Genomic DNA, 23,552 nt, shown 5'->3' with positions numbered 1-23,552 from the left:
ATCGTAAAACTAGCGGGGTTGGCCACATCAAGTCGTCTGTAACCGTATGTCGTTATCAGACTCTGTGGCCTGGCTTAGTCTAGCCTTAAGTTAATTTTCGGTTGGGTCAGTTTGATGATGGGATTGCTTAAGAGTCAGACATTAGTCTCTAGATTCAGTTGCTTATGCTTCAGCACTCGAGAAGGTCTTATGTATAGGGTTGTTTCACTTATGTAGATCGTTGCCCGTCACTGGTTCCTGTAGTGGTCTTCAGTCCAACGACTGGTTTGATGCCGCTTTCCACGCTAGTCTGTCTTAACACATGTTTGTTCATCTCTTTGTAGCTACAGCTGTCTATAAGAGCTTGAAGCTCATTACTGTAGTTCGGCCTTGAGCTCCCTATACAATGCTCACTTACCACATTTCATTTAGTAACCACATTATGTCACCTATTTTGCCCTACTAACCGATTCTTTCTTTCAGTCAAGTTGTACCTCGCTCTTTTCTCCGCAATTAATTTCAGTACCTCGCTACTAGTTTTTCGATCTACTCATCCAATGTTCCGCATTCTTCGGTAGCACAACATTTCAAAATGTTCTATTCCTTTCTAGTCTGCCCCGATTATCATCCACGTTTATTTTCAGTTTAACGGTACACATAAAAGTATACTTTCTTAAAAGAATCCATAATACTTACAATTTTAATATTATATAGGAAAAACTTTCTGATGTTTTGAAAAATTATATTTATATGGCCAATAACGGGCCTCTGGCTTCTTACGCCATCTTCAGATGACAACTGAATGTCGCAAAACATAGATACATTGACGTGCGACTTACACGGGTATCATTTACTCAGAGGCTACAAAAATGATGGCATGTGTAAAGCTTATATGGGGAAATATTACAATTTTCACGCACAAACAATGACTTAACTAAAAGAGGAAACAATTATTTTGTGGAGGTACGTTCGACAACTGGTCAAAAATAATTTTGAAAAAACCTTCAGTATTAACCAAATTCGATTCCGTACGCAGAACGATAAGAAAACACCATGTTATCCAATAGCAGCTATCCATTCTCGTCGACAGAGCGACAATCCAACGGCTTCGCGGCAGTACATGTCACCATACTACCTTATTGGTGTGTGGCCAGAGGCGGTTCTTTAGAGCAAGTACAGGGGCCTTAGTTTACGTCATGTAGTGCAAATAATGACATCTATGTTACAAATTAACTAACAGATTTTCATTGCAATACAGTAGTTTAAAACCCTTCTTTCTTTTTTTGTAATATCAAAAGTCAACAAGCATATTTGCATGTCACTTTCAAATATTCAAGAAATGCAGCGTGGAACGTGCTAGCTCATATCTTAGTGGTGAATTGTTCCTCCAAAACCTGTTCAAAAGATTGTTAATACGTTCACATAACTGTCCTATACAAAACCGTTACATCACTTTAGTAATAAAAATATAAAAACTAAAATTTTTTGTTGAAGATCCCTTTGATAAAATACAGCTACATACCAATTTGAAATTCGTCAAAAGCTAAAATCTAACACAGTCATTCATATCATAGTGGTTAAGCGATTCACTAAATATTTGATGTAAAAGAAATATAAAAGTCCTTTACAAACAATTTTTATGAAGATGTGTTAACATGATAGTAAAATAATGAAGATCAAATATGACAAGGCTGATTTAATCACATACATTTAACAAAACGTAAAGTTTCATATACACATGTATACTGTAGATCTAACTGCGTTACGCTGTTTGCAGAAAGACAGTAAAACAAACTGTCATAATACCTGGCCTTTGAGGTAGAATATTGAATAGTGATTTACTTGTTTGGTGGTAAAATAGACATGCCACTGGATAGAACCAACAAAATAGAAGACAAAACGATTTACTGTTAATTATAAGCTATGTTCTCAAATACTACCATGCCAAGTGTCTTTTTAAAGGTAGGCTGAAATTCCCATGTTATATCCTTCATGCCTCGCGACGCCTCGTTCCCCAAAGCACCAGATCGTCGAAAAATTCCCAAAACCAGCTGTTCTTCACCTGGACCTGTTTATTGAGCAGGTGATCACCAGATGACCTCAGATGAAGGTATATATACATCTTTTCTGGGAGATCCATGAAGGCTGAGGCCTTGTGCAGCAATATGACTCCCGATTTCAGAAAGACGAGGGCGTGTCGCCTCTCAACCAGAAGAGCGGTGAAGTTGGATCTCTCAGCTACATGCAGCCTATCCGAAGCTGCGTGTTCACCAAAGCTGAACGTAAGCTTTTCACCAGGCTGTTCCGTAAACAAGTGTCACAGTGTGGACATTCTATTCCGTACCCACTTGACTCGTGATGCATATTTCATTTATCAACCTCATTAACCAAAAGAAGCCCAAGGTTGCTATGTTTTGTTTTTTGTTAACTGATGCTACCTTTGTATGGCACGCAAATGCATTTGTTATCTGTACCTTCCATTTTGTTGCTACCTATATTTGTCTTGCATCTTGGTATTTTTTACAATACTTTTGTAAATTTTATCTACGTGATGAGAGCGTAGTTGTTCGCCCTGACAATATGTTGAATAGTGTCTAATTGTTTTACACGCTCAGCAGGTGTGTGTGGCAGCTTGAGAAGACGGTTAACAGAAAAATAAAAAAAGGCATTCTTATGCTGGTTCTGGTGATTTGAATGGTGGTCAGTAAAAATAATGGCATAAATATTTTTTTCTCAAAACCCCGAACCTGTGTTTCCCATTATCATTCCCGAAATGTAAGTCTACGAAGTTAACGGAACCATTGGTTTCCATTTCGAAGGTGAATTTCACTTTTTATGCAATCCATTGAGTCCGTCTGCAGTTGTATGAATTACAACATCATTATCATTAACCAGCACCAGTCTGTTATCACCCTACCTAAAGTACACTATCTTCACTGCCAGATGTAGATTTTCATTAAAACACGACTTTTCGAGATAGTTGATGAATATCTCGGCCAACAAGCCGGATATGGAGCTGCCCATGCTAAGCCCGTCATTTTGAAGATACTTTCCTCCATTATATTTCAGTCATTTTACTTCAAACCTTCCTATAACAAATCAATAAATTTGTTACTTTCATCATTCGACAGCCTACTCCGAGAGCACAAATTTTCCTTAATGACTCCAATAGCATTGGTAACCGGTACCTCAGCATAAAGGTTCACTATATCTAAAGATGGGGTTTGAGTGCTGCTAATGTTCTTCCGCACTTTGTGACTACTTTTGGTTGGAAGTTTTATACTGTTGTAGTAATGTTCCTTTAACGAATTAAGACACTTCCTAGAGGCTTTACTGAATGGATCCCCATCCTCCCCTTGACGATTCGTCTTATTGGCAATGAACGTTTATGAACCTTAACCTGCGCCCTAGGTGTGGGTTCATTACCTTCAGTTGTAGCTCCCTGACTAAAATATTCCTTTATATGTATTTATCATTCAATCTGTTATGTGCTTCTGACGTTAGATCTCTAGCAATGTCCCTTATAACACGAAATGACATATGAAAAATCACGGGGATTAGTAGCCCTCACAGTTCAAAATACAGTTTATACTACTCATAGCAAATTATTTCTTTTTGTTATAAACAAGTCTCCAATTTCACATTTACGTTTGCATTTTAGCACATTCCCATTCCTGCACTTGCTACTGAATTTTCCCTGTACATGCCTTGGTGTTATCTTATTTGCAATACATGCTTTGTCTAAGCACAATGTGCTGGATGAATTTGGTCAGTCTGATCGTTAACTATTTGTATCTACATTTATATTTGACTAATGAGATTGTGACAGATTGCCGTGTGCCTCAACTTCGTTAAGTTTCAGTCTGTTATTTATAACTAAAGCTTAATTGAAAAGAATTGAAAATCAAAACTAATACACATTCTGTGTCATTTGTTTGTTAATTTCCAGTATTTTTGGCAGGATCCCCTTTTTTCTACTTCTCTTTAGAGACTGTATTGCTTCCCGTTCTACATCAGATGACTGGTTCTCTGTGAAAAGATCATAGGCAAAGAAGGCAAAGATTAAAACTTACTTTCTTAATCTCTTGCTTCTGCCATATTCATATAATCTAAACTGCCACAGTTGTGCCAGATTTATCAATATCTACTTTCTCACAATCCTTAAATGTGACCTTATGCACACCACTCTGTGGGAAGCGTTACTATTTGTCTTTCCTATTGAGTTAAGATGTGGATAGGCTGTTTGTATTATAAAATGCAGAGTTGCGAGGCGTCGACTTTTTTCCGAGAATATCTGAAATCTTGCACATACGGCAGAGCAATAGCCATTATTTATGGCGATGTATTTGATGGTTTTTAGTTCTGTTTGAACAGACTGAGATACTGAAACAGATATGAGCAGATGCATATTGAATGAAAAGCTACGTGTTTCTGTCTGTATGGGTGCTAGGAGCTTCAGCGATTACTGCATCTGTAGCCATGGTTTTCCTGTAAATGCTAAATAAATGTGTCTTTGAGCCAATATATATTAAGCTCCATTACATTTATAGAAGAGACTCTAAGCTCCATTGTGAAGAGAGTTTTCTTATGTTGGAAGCTGAAATATTGTATTAATGTATCCAACGGCACAGTGGCACTTGTCCACAAACACAGAACGTCATCCACACCTCTGACCCAGTTCAGTTACTTTTTCTGTGGAAAATTTTGTTCGAAATTTTACAAGCAACTATACGTTATTTATGGAGTATATGGTCGAATATTAGCAAATGTCTTTATTGAAGTTATCGTGCTCACAAAATTTAGTAACAATGTTAATCGTTAACAATGTTAATCGGTTTTAGTCGTTAAGTATAATGAAAGTTCTGTTGAGTGATCAGCATTTGATACCAGTCATTCTCGTTATTGCGATCAAGACAGCTTTAATAAAATCTTATATTAGTATAATTTTCCAAAAGTATTTTTATTAAAAGCTTACCTTCCCACTGCAAGTCCGCATGTTATGTCCTCTTTGCTTCAGCCACCACCAGTCGTTTTTCTCCACAGATAGCAAAACTTGTCTATTACTTCTTGTACTTTTGTTAATATTTCTTGTAACTTCTCTTCGATGTACCATCCATTCAGTTTAACTAGTGTTCCACGTTCTTTCCCATCTCTGACAGAATTACCATATCGTCGACAAATATCAAAGGCTTTTATTCCATCTCGCAGGTCCTTATTTCTATTTCCAAATTTCCCCTCGCTTTCACTCACTGTTTGACCAAAGTATAGATTGAGTAGCATACGGAGTAGGTTATAACCTTATCCTAAGCCTTTCTCAATTCATGTCCTTTGACTCTTATAACTATAGCCTGGTATTATGTTAGTTGCACATAACTTTTCAAATAAACAGACAAATACCGTCCGAACAGACCTTGAAGGCCCAAAGGTACCGTCTGGGTGCCTTGCCATCCTCAGCCCTAGGGCATCACCGGATGTGGATATGGAGGGGATTGTGGTAAACACACTGCTCTCCTGGCCGTTATCAGTTTTCGTGACTGGACATAACTTTTCACATGTAATTTGTTGCTGCTACTCAGTATTACTAACTTTCATTACTGACGACATGATTAAAATCTGTCATTAAGTTTACAAACTCTACCAATACAGATTTTACTTACTCATTCTATACAGATAGATCAGTATCCTCATTTTTGCCTCTAATGTTAGGTAATTCCTCCGGTACCAAAGCTGATCTTCCTGACGGTCGGCTTCTCACACTCTTTCAATTGTTTTGTAAATAAATCGTGTCAGTATTTTGCAACCATGAGTTCTCGAAAGGATGGAGCTATCGAACCAAGTCAGTGATGTCAGTACCTGCCTTATTTGGATTATTGCATCAGTAGCTTAGAGCCCACTGACTGGCTCGTGTAGATTGGGTAGCCTACAAAGATTTTTCTTTTTTTATTTAATTGAATTTTTATGTTGTTCTCAAACTGCAACACTTTCTAAGCTTTTCACGCTGATTAAGGCCGTATAAGTATGGCTGTTCGGAATGTGATTCTGACCAAAAAGCAGTTCAGTAGCTGGAGTCCAAGGTTTTTGTTAATCACACCTTTTGTGTTGTTGTAGAGATGTTTCATAGCGACTTCCATCCTCTAAAAAGTATTTCTTTACATCTAATCAAGAACAGAAATAACAATTTTCATAAATTTAGCTTTAAAATTGTTTAATGTAACGAAGTATTTCCTAAAAAAGTTTCGTCCCCTATTGCACTCTCTTAGTGGTAGAATTTCTTAGTGGTAGAATTTCTAACCTAAAAGTCAAACATCAGTTTTCTTAGATGTAGTCATCAAAATCCTTTAGCTGTTCTTTAGTAATTACTATTTTCAAAATATTTCCTCGAAATATTTCACCCTCATAGTGGCAGAATTACCAAAAATTTTGAACCACGTACTTTTTCTTTTCTGACTAGAAACTTAACACCAGTTTTCGTAACTCTAGTTTTAAAATTCGCTTATCAGCGACATACTTTCAAAAACCTTTACGTTTTTCACCTCCTTAGGATTGGTGCTTCTTAAACGATGAGTTTAGGATAAGATAAACCCCCTCTCTAAACTTCAAGAACCTATCCTTAGTGGTTTTCTCTGGGCGCTGATGTGCCAGTGAGTCATTGTGATCCTGTTTCAGTCAGTATTTTTCTTAAGTTTGTGACTGACAAGCGAAATTCCAATTTTCAAAAATTTGCCTTTAAGAACGGTTTCATAATAAAATATTTCCACAAAACATCTCATCCCCTATTTCACCCCCTTAGAGATTCAGTTTCCAAAAAGTCGGAAACACCATTTTTTTGTTTGTAACCGTAATACCAACGTTCATAGACATATTCTTTAAAAATACTAGTAGTGCTACAATAATGATACATTATCAAACAAAGCTTTCAGCACCACTGGATTAAATTTCTGAATATCCAAATTCCCGTATTTCTTTATTTCTGACCGACAAACCAGATACTAGTTTTTGTAGGTTTAGCTTCAACGTTACCTTAATAGCAACTTTTAAAAAATCCACCCTTAAGGTTGGGACAGCGATAAATCCCTTTTTAAACAATGCCTACAGTACAAGATCCACACATTTTGCTAATTCCACGTTTCTATTCCTAGCGGTTTAGGGCTGGCCGATGATGCGTCAATCAGTAAGTCAGGACATTGCCTTTCATCTATCGAGATTTTAAAAGTGTTGTTTTTTTCTGATTGTTAGCTATTGGCTTCTGTGTTCCATGTCACAAAGCTATCCACTGCAATTCTGTTGTGTTTCTTGTATCTCTCAAAATATTTTTCAGTTCTGCTTTTCTTACCATGTTTTGACTGAACACTATAGATACGTGTAAGATACATGCACAGTAGGGAGACACTGTGCGTCACGTGATACGTAAGCTGTTCTGCCATTGTTTCGATGTTGTTTGCCATCCAGAGCTCTTCGGCTATGGCTCTGAAAATTTTGTTTTTAGGACAGAGCGAAAAGTGCCTGGAATAATTGTCCTCATAATAGATCGTATCTTATTCCCATCTTCTTAATGAATCACCAATCTATTACTGTAGGTTTATTTTTGTACTTAATTTGTACTTAATAATAATAGATAACAATAGTTTGGGGGCGGGGAGTAGATAATAATAGTTTATGTAGTGAAAATATATGAATCTGCACATCCAGACGTTACAATACAAAATCCTTCTTTAGGAAAGCTACCTTCCTATCCAAGATCAACAAAAAGATTAAGTAACGTAACTGCCAGACAGATTTATAACGGTCAAAGGCGAAGTCTCAGTGAGAATTTTTCGCTTTGTACTTGAGAATGATGTAGTCATGCAGAAGGTTATTTGCAATATGTACGAATAAAAAACAATATCCTTAACAGACATTATAATTGTCACATTTATCATAATAATTGTGGAATAATCAACAGATATGTTTTTATTGACAATATAGCAACAATTAAGTTCATGGCCTTATTCATGTACTAGTGGTACGCAACAGAGAGGCTAAATTACACGAATACTTCGAAAAGTCTACGAATTGGGCTTCAGCAAAGAAAAAAAACAGTAATACAGCATAGGTACGAATGAAAACTAAATTATGCAAATACTTGTAACTCTATTGTTGTACGTTCTTTGGAAGCGCCACACTAAATATTAAGTGAATTGAGCATAATGATTATCTGTTTAAGAAACTGTATTCATAAATTCGGCAAAAATTCGAATGGTTTTGCGATATTGTGGATAGCTTGAGATGGCAAAAAATAAATGAAGGAAAACGATGATACAGTTTCAAGAAATTTTATAGGAACACCTACTCAGCATTAGAAAAATTGGCCACAGAGGAAAAAAATTGTAAATTAGGTGTATCACGTTTCAGGACTTCTTTGTTAAAGGTTTCGAAATCACATCTCTCTGAAGCGAACAAATTTTTCTACACGCTTTCATCATGTAATTATGTCATATATAAGAGCTCGTAGTAACTTCATTTAACTTTAAAGGACGTACATAATTACCTCCTCCTGGTTAGATTTAAGTACTGGAAATCCCGAATGAAACATTCTCATTGAAGTAAAGTTCAGTTAACAGTTGTTAGAGTTTCAAGGGCTTCTCTCATCTGCATCCTCAGGAGATGAAACCGAATCCGTAACTAAGTTCTAGCTTACATACCACGAGGTTTCCGCAAAGTCGGACCAACAACTATGGACTCACGCTGCTATTGTGTCAGAATAATTGGCAGGTACTCCACTCAGAGCATCTACCCGGGGATAGAAACACTGAATCGTGATGGAACAAATAGCTACTAGGAAAAAAGTAAATCGCGTCGATTAAATACAGCAGAAGATAAACTTCATTTTCAAATACAGGACTATATAGTAACAGCGTCATTCAGTATAAGATGATCATTTACAAATAACGCGCTGCGTCAGTTGGATATTTGCAGTTCAGGTTAACGGTTTAGCATTTCTTCGTGAAGTATTGTAGCAAATCGCCTAGTCGGAAAGACTTTTTGATAAAATGTGTTGTAGAACAAGTACAATATCAGCATGCTATGTGCACCATTATTTACAATCATTTCATATATAAGTACTCAGTTACGATTATCATATGCTGTGGCATCGTGTAACCGCTGCAAAAAAATAAATAAATAAATAAATAAATAAATAAAAATAAAAAAAATTTAAACGTACAGTTATATGGACAGATACATAATCATACATAATCATAAAGGTCCAGGCCATTAGATTTGTGTACTGCTATGAACAATATCACCTCAAGTAAATGGTAATGTTATAACTTATTTGTATAGATGTTGGTCTGCGAGTGTTATTTCTTACATTGGCCCGACGAAGAGAAACCATTCTCCAGACCTCATTAAGAAGTTGTTATCACCAAAAGTATCCAAATAGCCGAGTCTTAAATGTCATCCTAAAATTACAAATTAAAATAAATAATGAAATGAAAGTAAAAAAAAAAACTATCCAAGAGAAATATAACCATAGACACGACGCTTGTTGTTGCTGCTTTCAATCGTTGATGGTCTCCAGACCACTGAAGTCAATTCCTCGATGATTAAATTATAGGGTTGGGGACACAATGCACATGGAGATAACAACTTATAGGGAACAAAATATACCGAATCATTGCCGGCCGGAGTGGCCGAGCCGTTCTAGGCGCTACAGGCTGGAACCGCTCGACCGCTACTGTTGCAGGTTCGAATCATGCCTCGGGCATGGGTGTTTGTGATGTCCTTAGGTTAGTTAGGTTTAAGTAGTTCTAAGTTCTAGGGGACTGATGACCTCAGAAGTTAAGTTCCTTAGTGCTCAGAGCCATACCGAATCATTTTCATAGATAGAAAACATCAAATAATTGCCCAATAAATTTAATATTCCCTTAAGTTTCCTGAAAGAACTTCTCTGATGGTTCACAAACATTTGTTGGTATAGGAGGACACTGGGCATTCATCATCAAATACGAAAACTGGAAGCTAATGGGACTGTAGTAGGTGGGTGTCACGTTTATTTTACGAAACCGCTCCCCTTTCTATGACATTGTTGTACCCTCCTCCTGCGAAGCCATGCCTCATGCCTCTTTCAGTGACGACATAATGCTGCTTCACTCTCCCAAGGCGAATCTCTTTCTTTCAAATATCCTTTCACAGAGCTTTCAAGCAAACCAACACTCATTCAGATGTCCCATTCACAGTCAAGTATTTTTCTGGTAATTGAATAAGAAACATGCAGTCAATATGTAACTCAGAGCCGTTGGCTTCATCCTGTACCATCCAGTCAAAGATCTTCTTGTTGTTGTGGTCTTCAGTCCTGAGACTGGTTTAATGCAGCTCTCCATGCTACTCTATCCTGTGCAAGCTTCTTCATTTCCCAGTACCTACGGCAACCTAAATCCTTCTGAATCTGCTTAGTGTATTCATCTCTAGGTCTCCCTCTACGATGTTTACCCTCCACGCTGCCCTCCAATACTAAACTGGTGATCCCTTGATGCCTCAGAATAGGTCCTACCAAGCGATCCCTTCTTCTAGTCAAGTTGTGCCACAAATTTCTCTCCTCCCCAATTCTATTCAATACCTCCTCATTAGTTTTGTGATCTACCCATCCAATCTTCCTCATTCTTCTGTAGCACCACATTTCGAAAGCTTCTATTCTCTTCTTGTCCAAACCCTTTATCGTCCATATTTCACTATCAAACATGGCTACACTCCATACAAATACTTCCAGAAACGACTTCCTGACACTTAAATCTAAACTCTATGTTAGCAAATTTCTCTTCTTCAGAAACGCTTTAGTTGCCATTGCCAGTCTACATATTACATCCTCCCTAATTCGACCATCATCAGTTATTTTGCTCCCCAAATAGCAAAATTCGTCTACCACTTTAAGTATGTCATTTCCTAATCTAATTACCTCAACATCACCCGATTTAATGCGAATACATTCCATTATCCTCGTTTTGCTGTTGCTGATGTTCATCTTATATCTTCGTTTCAAGACACTGTCAACTCCATTCAGCTGCTCTTCCAGATCCTTTGCTGTCTCTGATAGGATTACAATGTCATCGGCGAACCTCCAAGTTTTTATTCTTCTCCGTGGATTTTAATTCCTACTCCGAATTTTTCTTTTGTTTAATTTACTGCTTGCTCAATATACAGATTGAATAACATCGGGGATAGGCTACCACCCTGTCTCACTCCCTTCCCAACCACTACTTCCCTTTCATGCCCCTCGATTCTTATAACTGCCATCTGGTTACTGTACAAATTGTAAACAGCCTTTCGCTCCCTGTATTTTATCCCTGCCACCTTCAGAATTTGAAAAAGAGTATTCCAGTCAACATTGTCAAAACCTTTCTCTAAGTCTACAAATGCTAGAAACGTAGGTTTGCCTTTCCTTAATTTATTTTGTAAGATAAGTCGTAGGGCTTGTATTGCCTCACGTGTTCCTACATTTCTAGGGAATCCAATCTGATCATCCCCCTAGGTCGGCTTCTACCAGCTTGCCCATTCGTCTGTAAAGAACTCGTGTTAGTATTTTGCAGCCGTTGCTTATTAAACTGATAGTTCGGTAAATTTCACATCCGTCAACACCTGCTTTCTTTGCGATCGGAATTATTATATTCTTCTTGATATCTGAAGGTATTGAGCCTGTTTCATACATCTTGCTCAGCAGATGGTAGAGAGTTTGGTCAGGGCTCGCTCTCCCGAGGCCATCAGTAGTTCTAATGGAATGTTTTCTACTCCAGGGGCCTTGTTTTGACTTGGGTCTTTCAGTGCTCTATCAAACTCTTCATTCAGCATCAAATCTCCCATTTCCACATCTACATCCTATTCACTTTCCTTAATATTGTCCTCAAGAACGTTGCCCTTATTATAGACCCTCTACATACTCCTTCCACCTTTCTGCTTTGCTTCGTTGACAGAACTGGGTTTCCATCTGAGCTCTTAATATTCAAGCAAGTGGTTCCCTTTTCTCCAAAGGTCTCTTTAATTTTCCTGTAGGCAGTATCTACCTTACCCCTAGTGATATATAGCTCTACATACATTTGTCCTCTAGCCATCACCGCATAGCCATTTTGCACTTCGTGTCGATCTCATTTTTGAGACCTTTGTATTACGTTTTGCTTGTTTAATTTACTGCATTTTTGTATTTTCTCCTTTCTTAAATTAAATTCAATGTATCTTCTTTTACCCAAGGATTTATACTAGCCCTCGTCTTTTTACCTACTTGATCCTTTGCTGCCTTCACTATTATATCTCTCAAAGCTACCCATTCTTCGTCTACTGTATTTCTTTGCCCCATTCTTGCCAATCATTCCCTAATGCTCTGCCTGAAACACTCTACAACCTCTGGTTCTGTCAGTTATCCAGTTCCGATATTCTTAAATTCCCACCTTTTTGCAATTTTTTCAGTTTTAAGCTACGGTTCATTCAATTGATTGTGGTCGGAGTCCACATCTACCCCTGGAAATGTCTCACAATTTAAAACCTAGTTCCTGAATCTCTGTCTTACCATTACATAAACTATCTGAGTCCTTCTAGTATCTCGTCTTCTTCCATGTATACAACCTTCTCTTATGGTTCTTGGACCAAGTGTTAGCTTAACTCCCTCTTAAGGCTTGCCACCTCCACTGACTTATTCTCAGTACCCCAAATGGGCGAGTCATAGAGGAACTAAGCCAACGACAACACACCTACTTTCCTCCCTCAACCGTAAAATAGTATTTTATCAAAGCCATGACGTGTTGGCATTTTCTTCTCTCTATCCCATATAGGTCAATCAGAGAGCTTTTAAGCCTTTAGAAACACACACACACACACACACACACACACACACACACACTTACGTCTCCAATCACAACCCAGAATATTAGCCGACATTAATACACAGCATCAGTCAGAGACCTTACTATGACAAGGATAATATCAATCTCAGCTGATAAGAATATAACATCTGTGTCTCTGAAAACTAACTGTGCCTTGTAGAGGCGAGGAGAGCATCAGGATGGTTTGCCAGCAGGACATACACCTAGCTTTCTCAAGGTCCATACACAGATCTTTCTATTGTAGCCCAGGTCTTTACTAGCCACTAAAATCAAAACATCTAAAACCAGCCCTGTAGTTAGCCAACCGTTAGAACGAAACAATCATCAGTATGTATTACATATGGTTATTCATCCCCAAATAGACTATCATTTAGTTCGATATTTTTACTCCACGCACAATGAAATGGATCCATAAAAAGAATATTCATGACTAGTTTATCATGACATGTAGAGATCTGTTCTCTGACAGAGAAAATCGGGCACAGCCCTCACGTTGGTAGTACCCATCTGTCTTGCAATATTCTGGGCTGTAATTGCATACCAATGACGATTTTCTCAAGTCTGCAGTTATAAGAGACAAAGCGTGCACATAATGTCGTTAATGTCCTAGGCTCCTTTAATTCCTGAATGTCAAACTGAACTGAATAAGGAATGGTGAAGGAAGTATTTATGTAGAAAGACTGAATATGTCTTTGCCAAAAGGAGGTTCTACATAAAAAGACTGGTATTGCATTGTAGAGTTATTCATAAGTACTTCGTTTCTAAAAGGATGTCCAACATAAAAAGACTTGCATTGCATTGTAGGGTTATTCATAAATACCTCCAGTATTTCAGAAGATGACTGCATGTAAACTCCAGGATGTAAAGAAAAATGACACATATCAGTGGATAGAGAAACTCCCCAAGTCTCTATTTCTAATATGTACTGTGGTGTAGTTTGCAAAGGCAATCACTAGAAGGCTAGTGTATCAACACAGGTAGATAAATCACCCAGTGCATGCTGTCACATGGAATTAATCATGACTGCAAACCAAAGAACAGGTTTCCAAAGCGGGCTGGTGTTGTAGTGACTTAGTGAATTGCACACACGCCCTTTTTGCCCCATATTGACGTTTGTGTCACAAATGGTGGCCACATCGATGACCTGTAATATGCATTTGTACTTGAAGAAGTGCTCTATCCACTGGTATGTGCCTATTTTCTGTATATTCACATGGTTCAAATGGTTCTGAGCACTATGGAACTTAACATCTGAGGTCATCAGTCCCACAGAACTTAGAACTAATTAAAGGTAACTAACCTAAGGACATCAAATACGAGGGTCACCCCAAAAGAAATGCACACTAATTTTGTAAAAATACAATTTTCATTCCGCATGTGTGAAAGTTTTACAGTGTGTAGATACATCCTTCCCGCTTGTTTTCAAACTTAGTTCAACCTGTTCCTGTGAGTGGCGCCGTCATAGCATGTCTTACAGATGGCTGCTACATATGACGTTCGTCAGAAGCAACGTACTGTCACTGAATTTCTGTGTTGTGGAAACGAGACAGTCGGAAACATCCACAAGAGGTTGAAAAAGGTGTATGGAGATGCTACTGTCGATCGCAGTACAGTTAGTCGGTGGGCAAGCAGGTTACGTGATGAAAGCGGGCACAGCAATATTGAGGATTGTCCTCGCAGCGGCATACCTCGAACTGCACACACTCCAGACAATGTGCAGAGAGTTAACGAATTGGTGACTGCTGACCGACGCATTACAGTGAACGAATTGTGACGCTACGTTTGGATAGGAGAAGGAAGTGTTTGCACAATACTGAAAGTGTTGGACTTATGGGAGGTTTGTGAAAGGTGGGTTCCCAAGATGTTAACAGTGGTTCACAAAGGAACAAGAAAAACGGTATGCAGCGAACTTTTGGAACAGTACGAGAATGGTAGAGATGAATATCTTGGAAGAATTGTAACAGGTGATTGAAACATGGCTCCATAATGTTTCACCAGACGAAGAGGCAATCAATGGAGTGGCATCATGCAAATTTAACCAAGCAAAAAAAATTCAAAACCACACCTGCTGGAAAAGTTATGGCTAGGGTGTTTTTCGATTCCGAAGGACTCTTGCTTGTAGACATTATGCCAAGTGGAATCACCATAAATTCTGATGCATATGCGTCGACACTGAAGAATCTTCAAGCTCGACTGAGTCGTGTTCGACTACATCGGCAAAAACAGAATGTTTGGCTCTTGCACGACAATGCACGGCCACATGTCAGTAAAAAAAAAAAAAAAAAAAAAAAAAAAAGGAAGCGATCACAAAACTCGGATGGACAACACTGAAACACCCGCCTTACAGTCCTTACCTGGCTCCGTGTGATTATCATCTCTTTGGGAAACTGAAAGACTCTCTTCGTAGAACAAGGTTTGAAGATGATGACTCCCTTGTGCACGCTGCCAAACAGTGGTTCCAACAGGTTGGTCCAGAATTTTACCGTGCGGGTATACAGGCGCTCGTTCGAAGATGGCGTAAGGCAGTTGAGAGGGATGAAAATTATGTGGAGAAATGAAAATATTCGAGATGAGATTTTCACTCTGCAGCGGAGTGTACGCTGATATGAAACTTCCTGGCAGATTAAGACTGTGTGCCGGACCGAGACTCGAACTCGGGACCTTTGCCTTTCGCGGGCAAGTGCTCTACCACTGAGCTAACCAATTTTTAATGAAAATATTATTCGTAAAGGACGTATGTACACATTGTAAAACTTTCAAACATTTAGAATAAAAAAATGGATTTAAAAAAAATAGTGTGCATTTCTTTTGGAGTGACCCTCGTACCTGCATGCCCGAGGCACGATTCGAACCTGCGACCGTAACGGTCGTGCGGTTCCAGACTGAAGCGCCTAGAGCCGCTCGGCCACACCGGGCGGCTTTCTGTATGTTTTGTAATACTTGTGACGTCTTTTTCAGAGACGCAGGATCTCATATTCACGTCCAGTCAGTTGTAGATGCTTCCGAGACGAACTCTCCTCCAGCAGCAGGTGTCTGCTGTCGTGTCCACTCTGTGTGTGTGTGTCGCGCAGGCGAGACGCCTGCGGCGATGCAGCACGGCGGGGCAGCCGGCTGGTGGTCACGTGGCCCCGGTGTGGCCGGCGCGCTGTGGCGGCTGCTGGCCGCGTGTCTGCTGCCGCGGCTGCTGCTGCCGCTGCCGCTGCCGATGACCTCCAGGTGACGTCACTAGCCACCGGCCAGCCACGGCGTGAAGGGCCAGGCGGTGCCGCCGGGCGCGCAACCACCGACGGGTGCGACGGGGCGGTATGGGTGGGCTCAGACGAGAGACTGTGACCACGGACAGTACTTCGCAAGTGGTGAGAGAAGGAAATAGTTGAGGTGATGTGAGCACACATATGCATAAATATATATGACAATGTCGTTTTTGAAGTATAGAGATAATTCTATTTCAACATGTACTATATTTATAATGTGATGTTTGTAGAAAATAAAGAAAAATGTATTTCACGTTCCACACAAGCCCCTTTCCCTGAGACTTACAAATCAGAAATCCCTTGGCTATTGCCATCTTTCTAATGCCTTTTGGATGTTGATGATCTTTCTTTCATTCTTGCTGAGAAACGTCGAGAGATATACTGCCTCATGCAAGAAACTGTTCTTTAATTGTTTCCTTTACCCAAACATGTTTCACCACTTTCTTGCCATCTCCAGTGGGATTTGTTTATAGAGCACTCTGAAAAACATCATGCCAGGGTAACACTAAAATTTCACCCTAATATTATTACACAGGATGTCCCGGGAGCAGCGATCAATATTCACCTATGTGACAGGAATTTTCATTCAAAACATAAGACCTTATGCAAGCATGATTTCTGAGACAATACCAATTTGAATTACATTTTTCTTACCCATCCAACGTGTTTGACATTTTATTCTACCCAACCTAGCTCATTGTTTTAACCCCCGTTTTGGTCTAGGAATATTAATGGACCCAAAACTGAAAGTTGTGGGACCCCCTTTGTGATATCGTCCCAGTCACTAAAATTTTCTGTGTCTAGAACATTGTTTCAATTATTCTCCACATTCTTTTGCATTCTGTTTGTTAAGCATGATTTAAACCAATACTGTGTTCCATAAATAACAATGTAAGTGAATGTTCTTTGATTTTATTCTATTCACACAACTGTGCAAATCAATAACCACGACACGTGCGTTACACCAAGTCATAGTACCAACAAGGTAAAAAAGCGTCCAGTATTAGAAAACAGTTAACAACTTGTCTCATCTCAAAAACCATTTGGAACGTCCAAGTGAAGTTCCTTTCTTCAGGTGAGCGTTCCAAATAAATCCCTGAATGTTGACAATTCCTTGTGGGACACCGTTTATATATAAAGGACTGATAATATATCTCACATTTTTTGCATTGGTTTACTGGCACATTACAGAACACTGGTTACTGACACATTACAGAACAGAGACCTAGACACCTTGTGTCTAAAGGGTGGCGAAAGTTAGGCATATACACAAGGTCTAATGGGTGTAAGTGCAAATACTTTTATGTGTGGTATCTCAATAGCTACACACATCAATGTGTTGCTTGTTTTTCCCATACGTCGAACAATCTTCCCATAAATACACCACAAACCTTAGGACTGATGTTTACTACTTAGTCGTGACCTCAACAGTAAGTGCACTATATCTGCCAGTATAAATTAACCGTTCTGTTTCCAAATAGCGACACTTCATCACGTGACCTGCTTTCCAAGGGAACAAGAGCATTAATGGCTTGCTTGTGTCACATGGAGTACAACCAAAACAAGACACATTCGATTTGAAACAGCTATAACTGTTAGACTGCAAATGATATAAATACTAACGTAATGTGGTTCAGTGTACTCTCCTCAGTCAACAGTAGAAATATCTGCAATTATACCCAATACACTACCATTTGTAGACTTAGAGAAAGCTTTTGACAATGTTGACTGGAATACTCTCATTCAAATGCTGAATGTGTCAGGGGTAAAATGCAGCGAGCGAATGGCTATTTACAATTTGTACAGTTGGCAGTTATAAGAGTCGATTGGAATGAAAGGGAAGCAGTGGTTGGGAAGGGAGAGAGACAGGTTTGTAGCCTCTCCCCGATGTTATTCAATCTGTATATTGAGCAAGCAGTAAAGGAAACAAAAGAAAAATTCGGAGTAGGTATTAAAATTCATGGAGAAGAAGTAAAAACTTTGAGGTTCGCCGATGACATTGTAATTCTGTCAGAGACAGCAAAGGACTTGGAAGAGCAGTTGAACGGAATGGACAGTGTCTTGAAAGGAGGATATAAGATGAACATCAACAAAAGCAAAACGAGGATAATGGAATGTAGTCAAATTAAATCGGGTGATGCAGAGGGGATTAGATTAGGAAATGAGACACTTAAAGTAGTAAAGGAGTTTTGCTGTTTGGGGAGCAAAATAACTGATGATGGTCGAAGTAGAGAGGATATAAAATGTAGACTGGCAATGGCAAGGAAATCGTTTCTGAAGAAGAGAAATTTGTTAACATCGAGTATAGATTTAAGTGTCAGGAAGTCGTTTCTGAAAGTATTTGTATGGAGTGTAGCCATGTATGGAAGTGAAGCGTGGATGATAAATAGTTTGGGCAAGAAAAGAAAAGAAGCTTTCGAAATGTGGTGCTACTGAAGAATGCTGAAGATTAGATGGGTAGATCACATAACTAATGAGGAGGTATTGAACAGAATTGGGGAGAAGAGGCACAACTTGACAAGAAGAAGGTATCGGTGGGTAGGCCATATTCTGAGGCATCAAGGGATCACCGATTTAGTACTGGAGGGCAGCGTGGAGGGTAAAAATCGTAGAGGGAGACCAAGAGATAAATACACTAAGCATATTCAGACGGATGTAGGTTTCAGTAGATACTGGGAGATGAAGAAGCTTGCACAGGACAGAGTAGCATGGACAGCTGCAGCAAGCTAGTCTCTGGACTGAAGACCACTCAACAACAACCCATTACACCCTGTATATATCCTCTCCAATGGCTTGTATCAACTGAACCTGCTGAGAGTTCTTTCTTCTTTAGAATCTCCACTACCTTTGATTCCTGGCCCATATTAATTACCACGATTTGAATATGTGGAGCAATGTGTTTTATATTCTGTGAGGAGGAAGAGATTTTAGCAAGCCGCTAATGATCACCAAATGGGGACGGGTTCGCTGGCTGATCTATACGCTGTTACAGTCTGCGATACTTGACAATTAACCTGTCAGCAACTCGTCGCTGGCTTCGATAGATTACTCTGGTGGTGGCAGATTCCTTCGAATGGAGATGCTCACGGTGCATTTTGGCTTCGTAACCTGTGAATAACTGCACGACTATGAGGCAGATTATTCCATGCATAGGGGCACCAAGATTCAATTATCTTTCAAGCAGGCTGAAACTACATTTCTTGCCCAAGTTTTCAGTTGGCATGTCGATCGTTTGCAAAAGGTCTGGCACCAGTCGCAGGATCCCAGATAACTGTTACTAGTACATTCATCATACTGAAAAAGGAGCTAGCTAACCGTACACAACAACATATTATTTCCTCAATGTCATGAGACAGTTGTTAACTATATTCTGATAGTGGACGCTTTTTCATCTTGTTGGGACTATGACTTTGTGTAACGCACGTGACATTGTCATTGGTTTTGCACACTTGTGCAAATAGAATAAAATTAAAGAACATTCAAACGCTGTTGCCAGAGCAGAAGAAGAGTAACAAGGAGGATTTATGTACCAGGAGGTGTACTACATGCTGATAGTTTGACCAACTGGTATGTGGAATTTCTGTTGGAGATATTAGAATAAGATAGTTAACCCTTGTCACTTTTTTCGAATTGTAGTGCTCTCTTGGAAAATTCCAGTCTACCAATTTACACAGTCCATCCACATTTATATGATCACCGCCTATGCAGAAAACATTCCAGTCGTTGTCGTAGTGCAGAAACGGAGCGATTTGTCTGACGTCCAAAAGGGCGTGATCAGTGCCAAGAATTTACGTACTTCTTGAGAAAAAAATTAATAATAAAATACTCATTACTTATACAAGTAGTAGATGAGTGCAACTCTTTATATCAACATTAAATTGAAGAATAAGACGAATATTTGCAGTAATGCCCTTGAGATACGTTATAAATTTAATACCACAAAGTTTCACTTATTCAGGACAACGGGTAAAGTGATTGCTGATACTCTTTTAGAAACTTATTCTGAGATAATTCACAGCTTTCCATGACACACTAAGACCAAAACCAAACAATAGTACACATCTCTTATCACAAATAATCTCAGTGTTTTTTGTTACGTGGGGGTTTAAGACATTAATATGAGACAAAAGGAGTGTTAATGAGGAGATTTTTATGAGTGGTTTACTGAATGTCATTACCAGGCAGCATTACCATTGGCAGTGTGTGCTGTTGTGTGGTATTCGTGTGCTGGCAAGGGGTGAATTTAGTGCTTGACGATGGTCATCCTGAACTGCGCCGTGTGTATACTTGCAGTGGAAATGATTGATAGCCTTTGACTATACACTCCCCTATACAGTATTTTGGATATCCTGTCATTACATATTGAGATGCTTCTTTGTCTTCCCAACCTCTTGTTCTACCGTATTTGTATTTTACATTCCTGTCGTTTTACTGCCCAGCTTGGATTTCACCAATAACATTATTCCTTAGCAATTGTGATTGTAACTCTGTTGTGAAGCTCTCCTACCCAAATGCCGAGAATATTAACTTCTAATAGCTTTCCAGAAAATGGTTTAGTTTTGAGATATTTCTCTTGGAATCTACGCACATAAAGGCGTGTTGAGCCAAACATCGACTTGTCACCCAGCTCTTCGATCGTGCGTTATTGCTGATACGGCAGTGTAAATCAACCTATCCGTTTTGAAAGTTCAATGTCGCTTGGAGGCTCTCATTAAATCCGGTGAGTTAATTTCACACGTCTTCTCCCCTGTCTATAGTTACATCTACCGACATACCCCGCAACCTACCTTACGGTTCACGGCAGAGGGTAGCTTTCAGCGGTCAGAAATATTTTCTTGCCTGTTTTACTAGCAAATAGAGCGTAGGAAAACAATTAGCTATACGCTCAATACGAGGCCAAATTTCTCTTGTCTTACATTGCAGGAAATACTGCAACCAGTCACAAGCATTTTAGAAACGATTTTATTGTTACGTTACTAGTTTCAGGCCTGAAGTACTCATCAGACGGTAACGTTTATTTCTTGAAAAGGACGAAGTAAAATAATCTATAATGAACTCGTGGCCGGTTGCAGTATTTCCTTCAGTGTAGTTTACGAAAATACATTTGGCGTTCTCTAACCACAATGCATAATATAATTTCTTTTGCTTTCCTGGTCCTTACGCGATATTTACATTGGCGGCAGAAGAACCGTTCTGAGTCAGCTGCAAATGCAGGTTCTCTAAATTTCCTGAATAACTCTTCCCCTCCAGAGATTCGTATTTGAATTCACAAAGCATTTCCGTAATACTCGAGTGTTTACCGTACCCACACATAACAAATCTAGCAGCGTGCCTCAGAACTGCATTGATGTTTTTCCTTTGATCTAAACTGATGGGGATCCTAAACACTCGAGCAATACTCAGTAATGGGTTACATAAATCTCCTACACCCAGTCTTCTTCATAGGTGAGCTACGCTTCCCTAGAGTTCTTCTAATAAACTGATGTCGACTGTTCTCCTTCCCTACTACTGACTTTACGTGCTTGTTCTGTTTCATATCTCTTTGCAGTGTTACACCTATGTTTATTTAACTAACGAGACGTCGTTCAAATGGTTAAAATGGCTCTGAGCTCTATGGGACTGAACTTCTGAGGTCATGAGTCCCATAGAACTTAGAAATACCTAAAACTAACTAACCTAAGGACATCACACACATCCATGCCCGAGGCAGGATTGGAACTTGCGACCGTAGCGGTCGCGCGGTTCTAGACTGTAGCGCATAAAACCGCTCGGTCACCCCGGCCGGTGGAGACTTTGTCAAGCAGCACACAACTATATTCGAACAGTAAAGGTGTTTTTCCCTACTCATCCGCATTACCTAACATATTTCGATCTTTATATCAAGCTGCTAGTCATCACACCGAATAAATATTGTCATATTGTACCATCTCACTGCCACTCAACGACAACACTTTTTTGTACACCACTGTCATCGACAGAAAGTCGTAGACTGCTGCTCGTTCAGCCCGTCAATTCCAGGGCGTAGCGGGTATAAGTACTGACATTTCTATTCGTGATTGAGGACGGTGTACTGAAGAACATTACATCAGTACTTCTGTCGTTTGCACAATCAGAATTCTAGGCACTGCAAGTCATGTAATTTTAGGCTGGGTAGTACCTCAAAGAGCATGCAATTAATACCTATTTCCCCTGGGGAGCAAGTTAGGCACTGGAGTGGGGACGTGTGGAAGCAAAACGATTAGTCTGTACTGATAAGCGGGGTCCACTTGGTGGTTCATTTATGGCCAAGCAGAAAACATCTCGTCATACAGTTTGTGAGAATGTGGGGCGGCGGACTAATAATAATAGTAATAGTCAGTCATAAGTAGTAGGAAGAAATGTTTGAATACTTTTCGCCGTCTTTTACGTGAGCCTGGAAACCACTTTTGTGGTCAGCCAGAAAGCGATGGAGAAGATACTGACGATAGTTCCCAGTCTGCAAGTCCACATTCTTGTCCAGCCCACAGAAAGAAATGTTTCTGCTCTCTATTTGCTCAACGGGATTAGGACTATGATTATAAATTAAGATTTCGAGTTCTAATCGACAGATGTATTTGGCAAATTTTCATACGCACAACATCGTAACACAACATCTCTCTATCCTAAACAGCACTACGAGGAGTTCAGAGCGAACTCGACACTAATTTCCTATGAAACTGTCTTCCGCCCTGACTTCTGATCATCAAAATAATTGATTGCCACAAAATGGAAAATATGGATTTATTAATCCTACGGGCTACACACTGTTACTTCTGCGAAAATTAAGCGATCCAGAACTGTGTGGAGTCCTCCCGATTTCACTTCTTATTTGTACCTACAACATGAGTTTAGTAGCGGTCTGGCTGTGATGTCATTCGAGGCATCGCGTACTGTGGCATTTGGCTGACGTTAATCGTACGGTGGCTGGATGCGAAGTGAAGTCTAATCTTGCCTATCAATCTGTATTTATATACGGGCGCAGCGCTCATACAAGGAACACCTGCTGTTATCCGCTCTATGCCCACGGTAGCGGCCTCCAAAAAGCTGCTTTCTCAGATCCATAATAAACACGTTTGTGTATTGATTTTGAATTTTAGTAATTTTTGTGTGAATGTAGTTAAGATGGATATAGTCACAGAAAAAGTTTTATCTCGCCTGCATATAAACTTTGCCGTCTAGAATTTTTAGAACGAAACTGACAGTAGAACATGACCTCTGAACTACAGCTTTAAGAGACCTTGTCTTGACTGTTAGTCCCATCCTGGCCTTGAAACTTATTATTGCTGTAATGTCTAATAGGTTTTATCAAGTTCTGCAATCAGAACTTTCTAGCACTGATATAGCAGATACATAATTTACCACAAATAAGGACTTTTTGTTCCCAATTTAGTTTTCAGCAAATTACTCGAGAACTATTACAGGTATCTCGATGGGGTTACATAATTAACGATGA

The 23,552-nt window shown here is 39.4% G+C and overlaps 1 protein-coding gene across 3 annotated transcripts in view; it reads left to right on the top strand.

The window, feature by feature from the left end:
* LOC126239825 (nectin-4-like) overlaps positions 1 to 16,334 on the top strand; it is a 470,862-nt gene extending 454,528 nt beyond the window's left edge. For 2 of the 3 annotated variants that reach the window (XM_049947887.1, XM_049947888.1), the window contains exon 7: positions 15,899 to 16,334. In XM_049947887.1, the coding sequence (XP_049803844.1) occupies positions 15,899 to 16,047 (149 nt within the window). In that variant the 3' untranslated portion in view covers positions 16,048 to 16,334. Of the gene's footprint in view, positions 1 to 15,785; positions 15,858 to 15,898 lie in introns of those variants that run through there. The other variant, XM_049947889.1, reaches the window with a different exon arrangement.
* Positions 16,335 to 23,552: the final 7,218 nt, after the last annotated feature.

This window comes from Schistocerca nitens, chromosome 1 (genome assembly GCF_023898315.1).
Source record: "Schistocerca nitens isolate TAMUIC-IGC-003100 chromosome 1, iqSchNite1.1, whole genome shotgun sequence".
Lineage (NCBI taxonomy): Eukaryota > Metazoa > Arthropoda > Insecta > Orthoptera > Acrididae > Schistocerca > Schistocerca nitens.
Note: the sequence above shows the minus strand (reverse complement) of the source record. Positions and strands in the feature narration are given on the sequence as shown.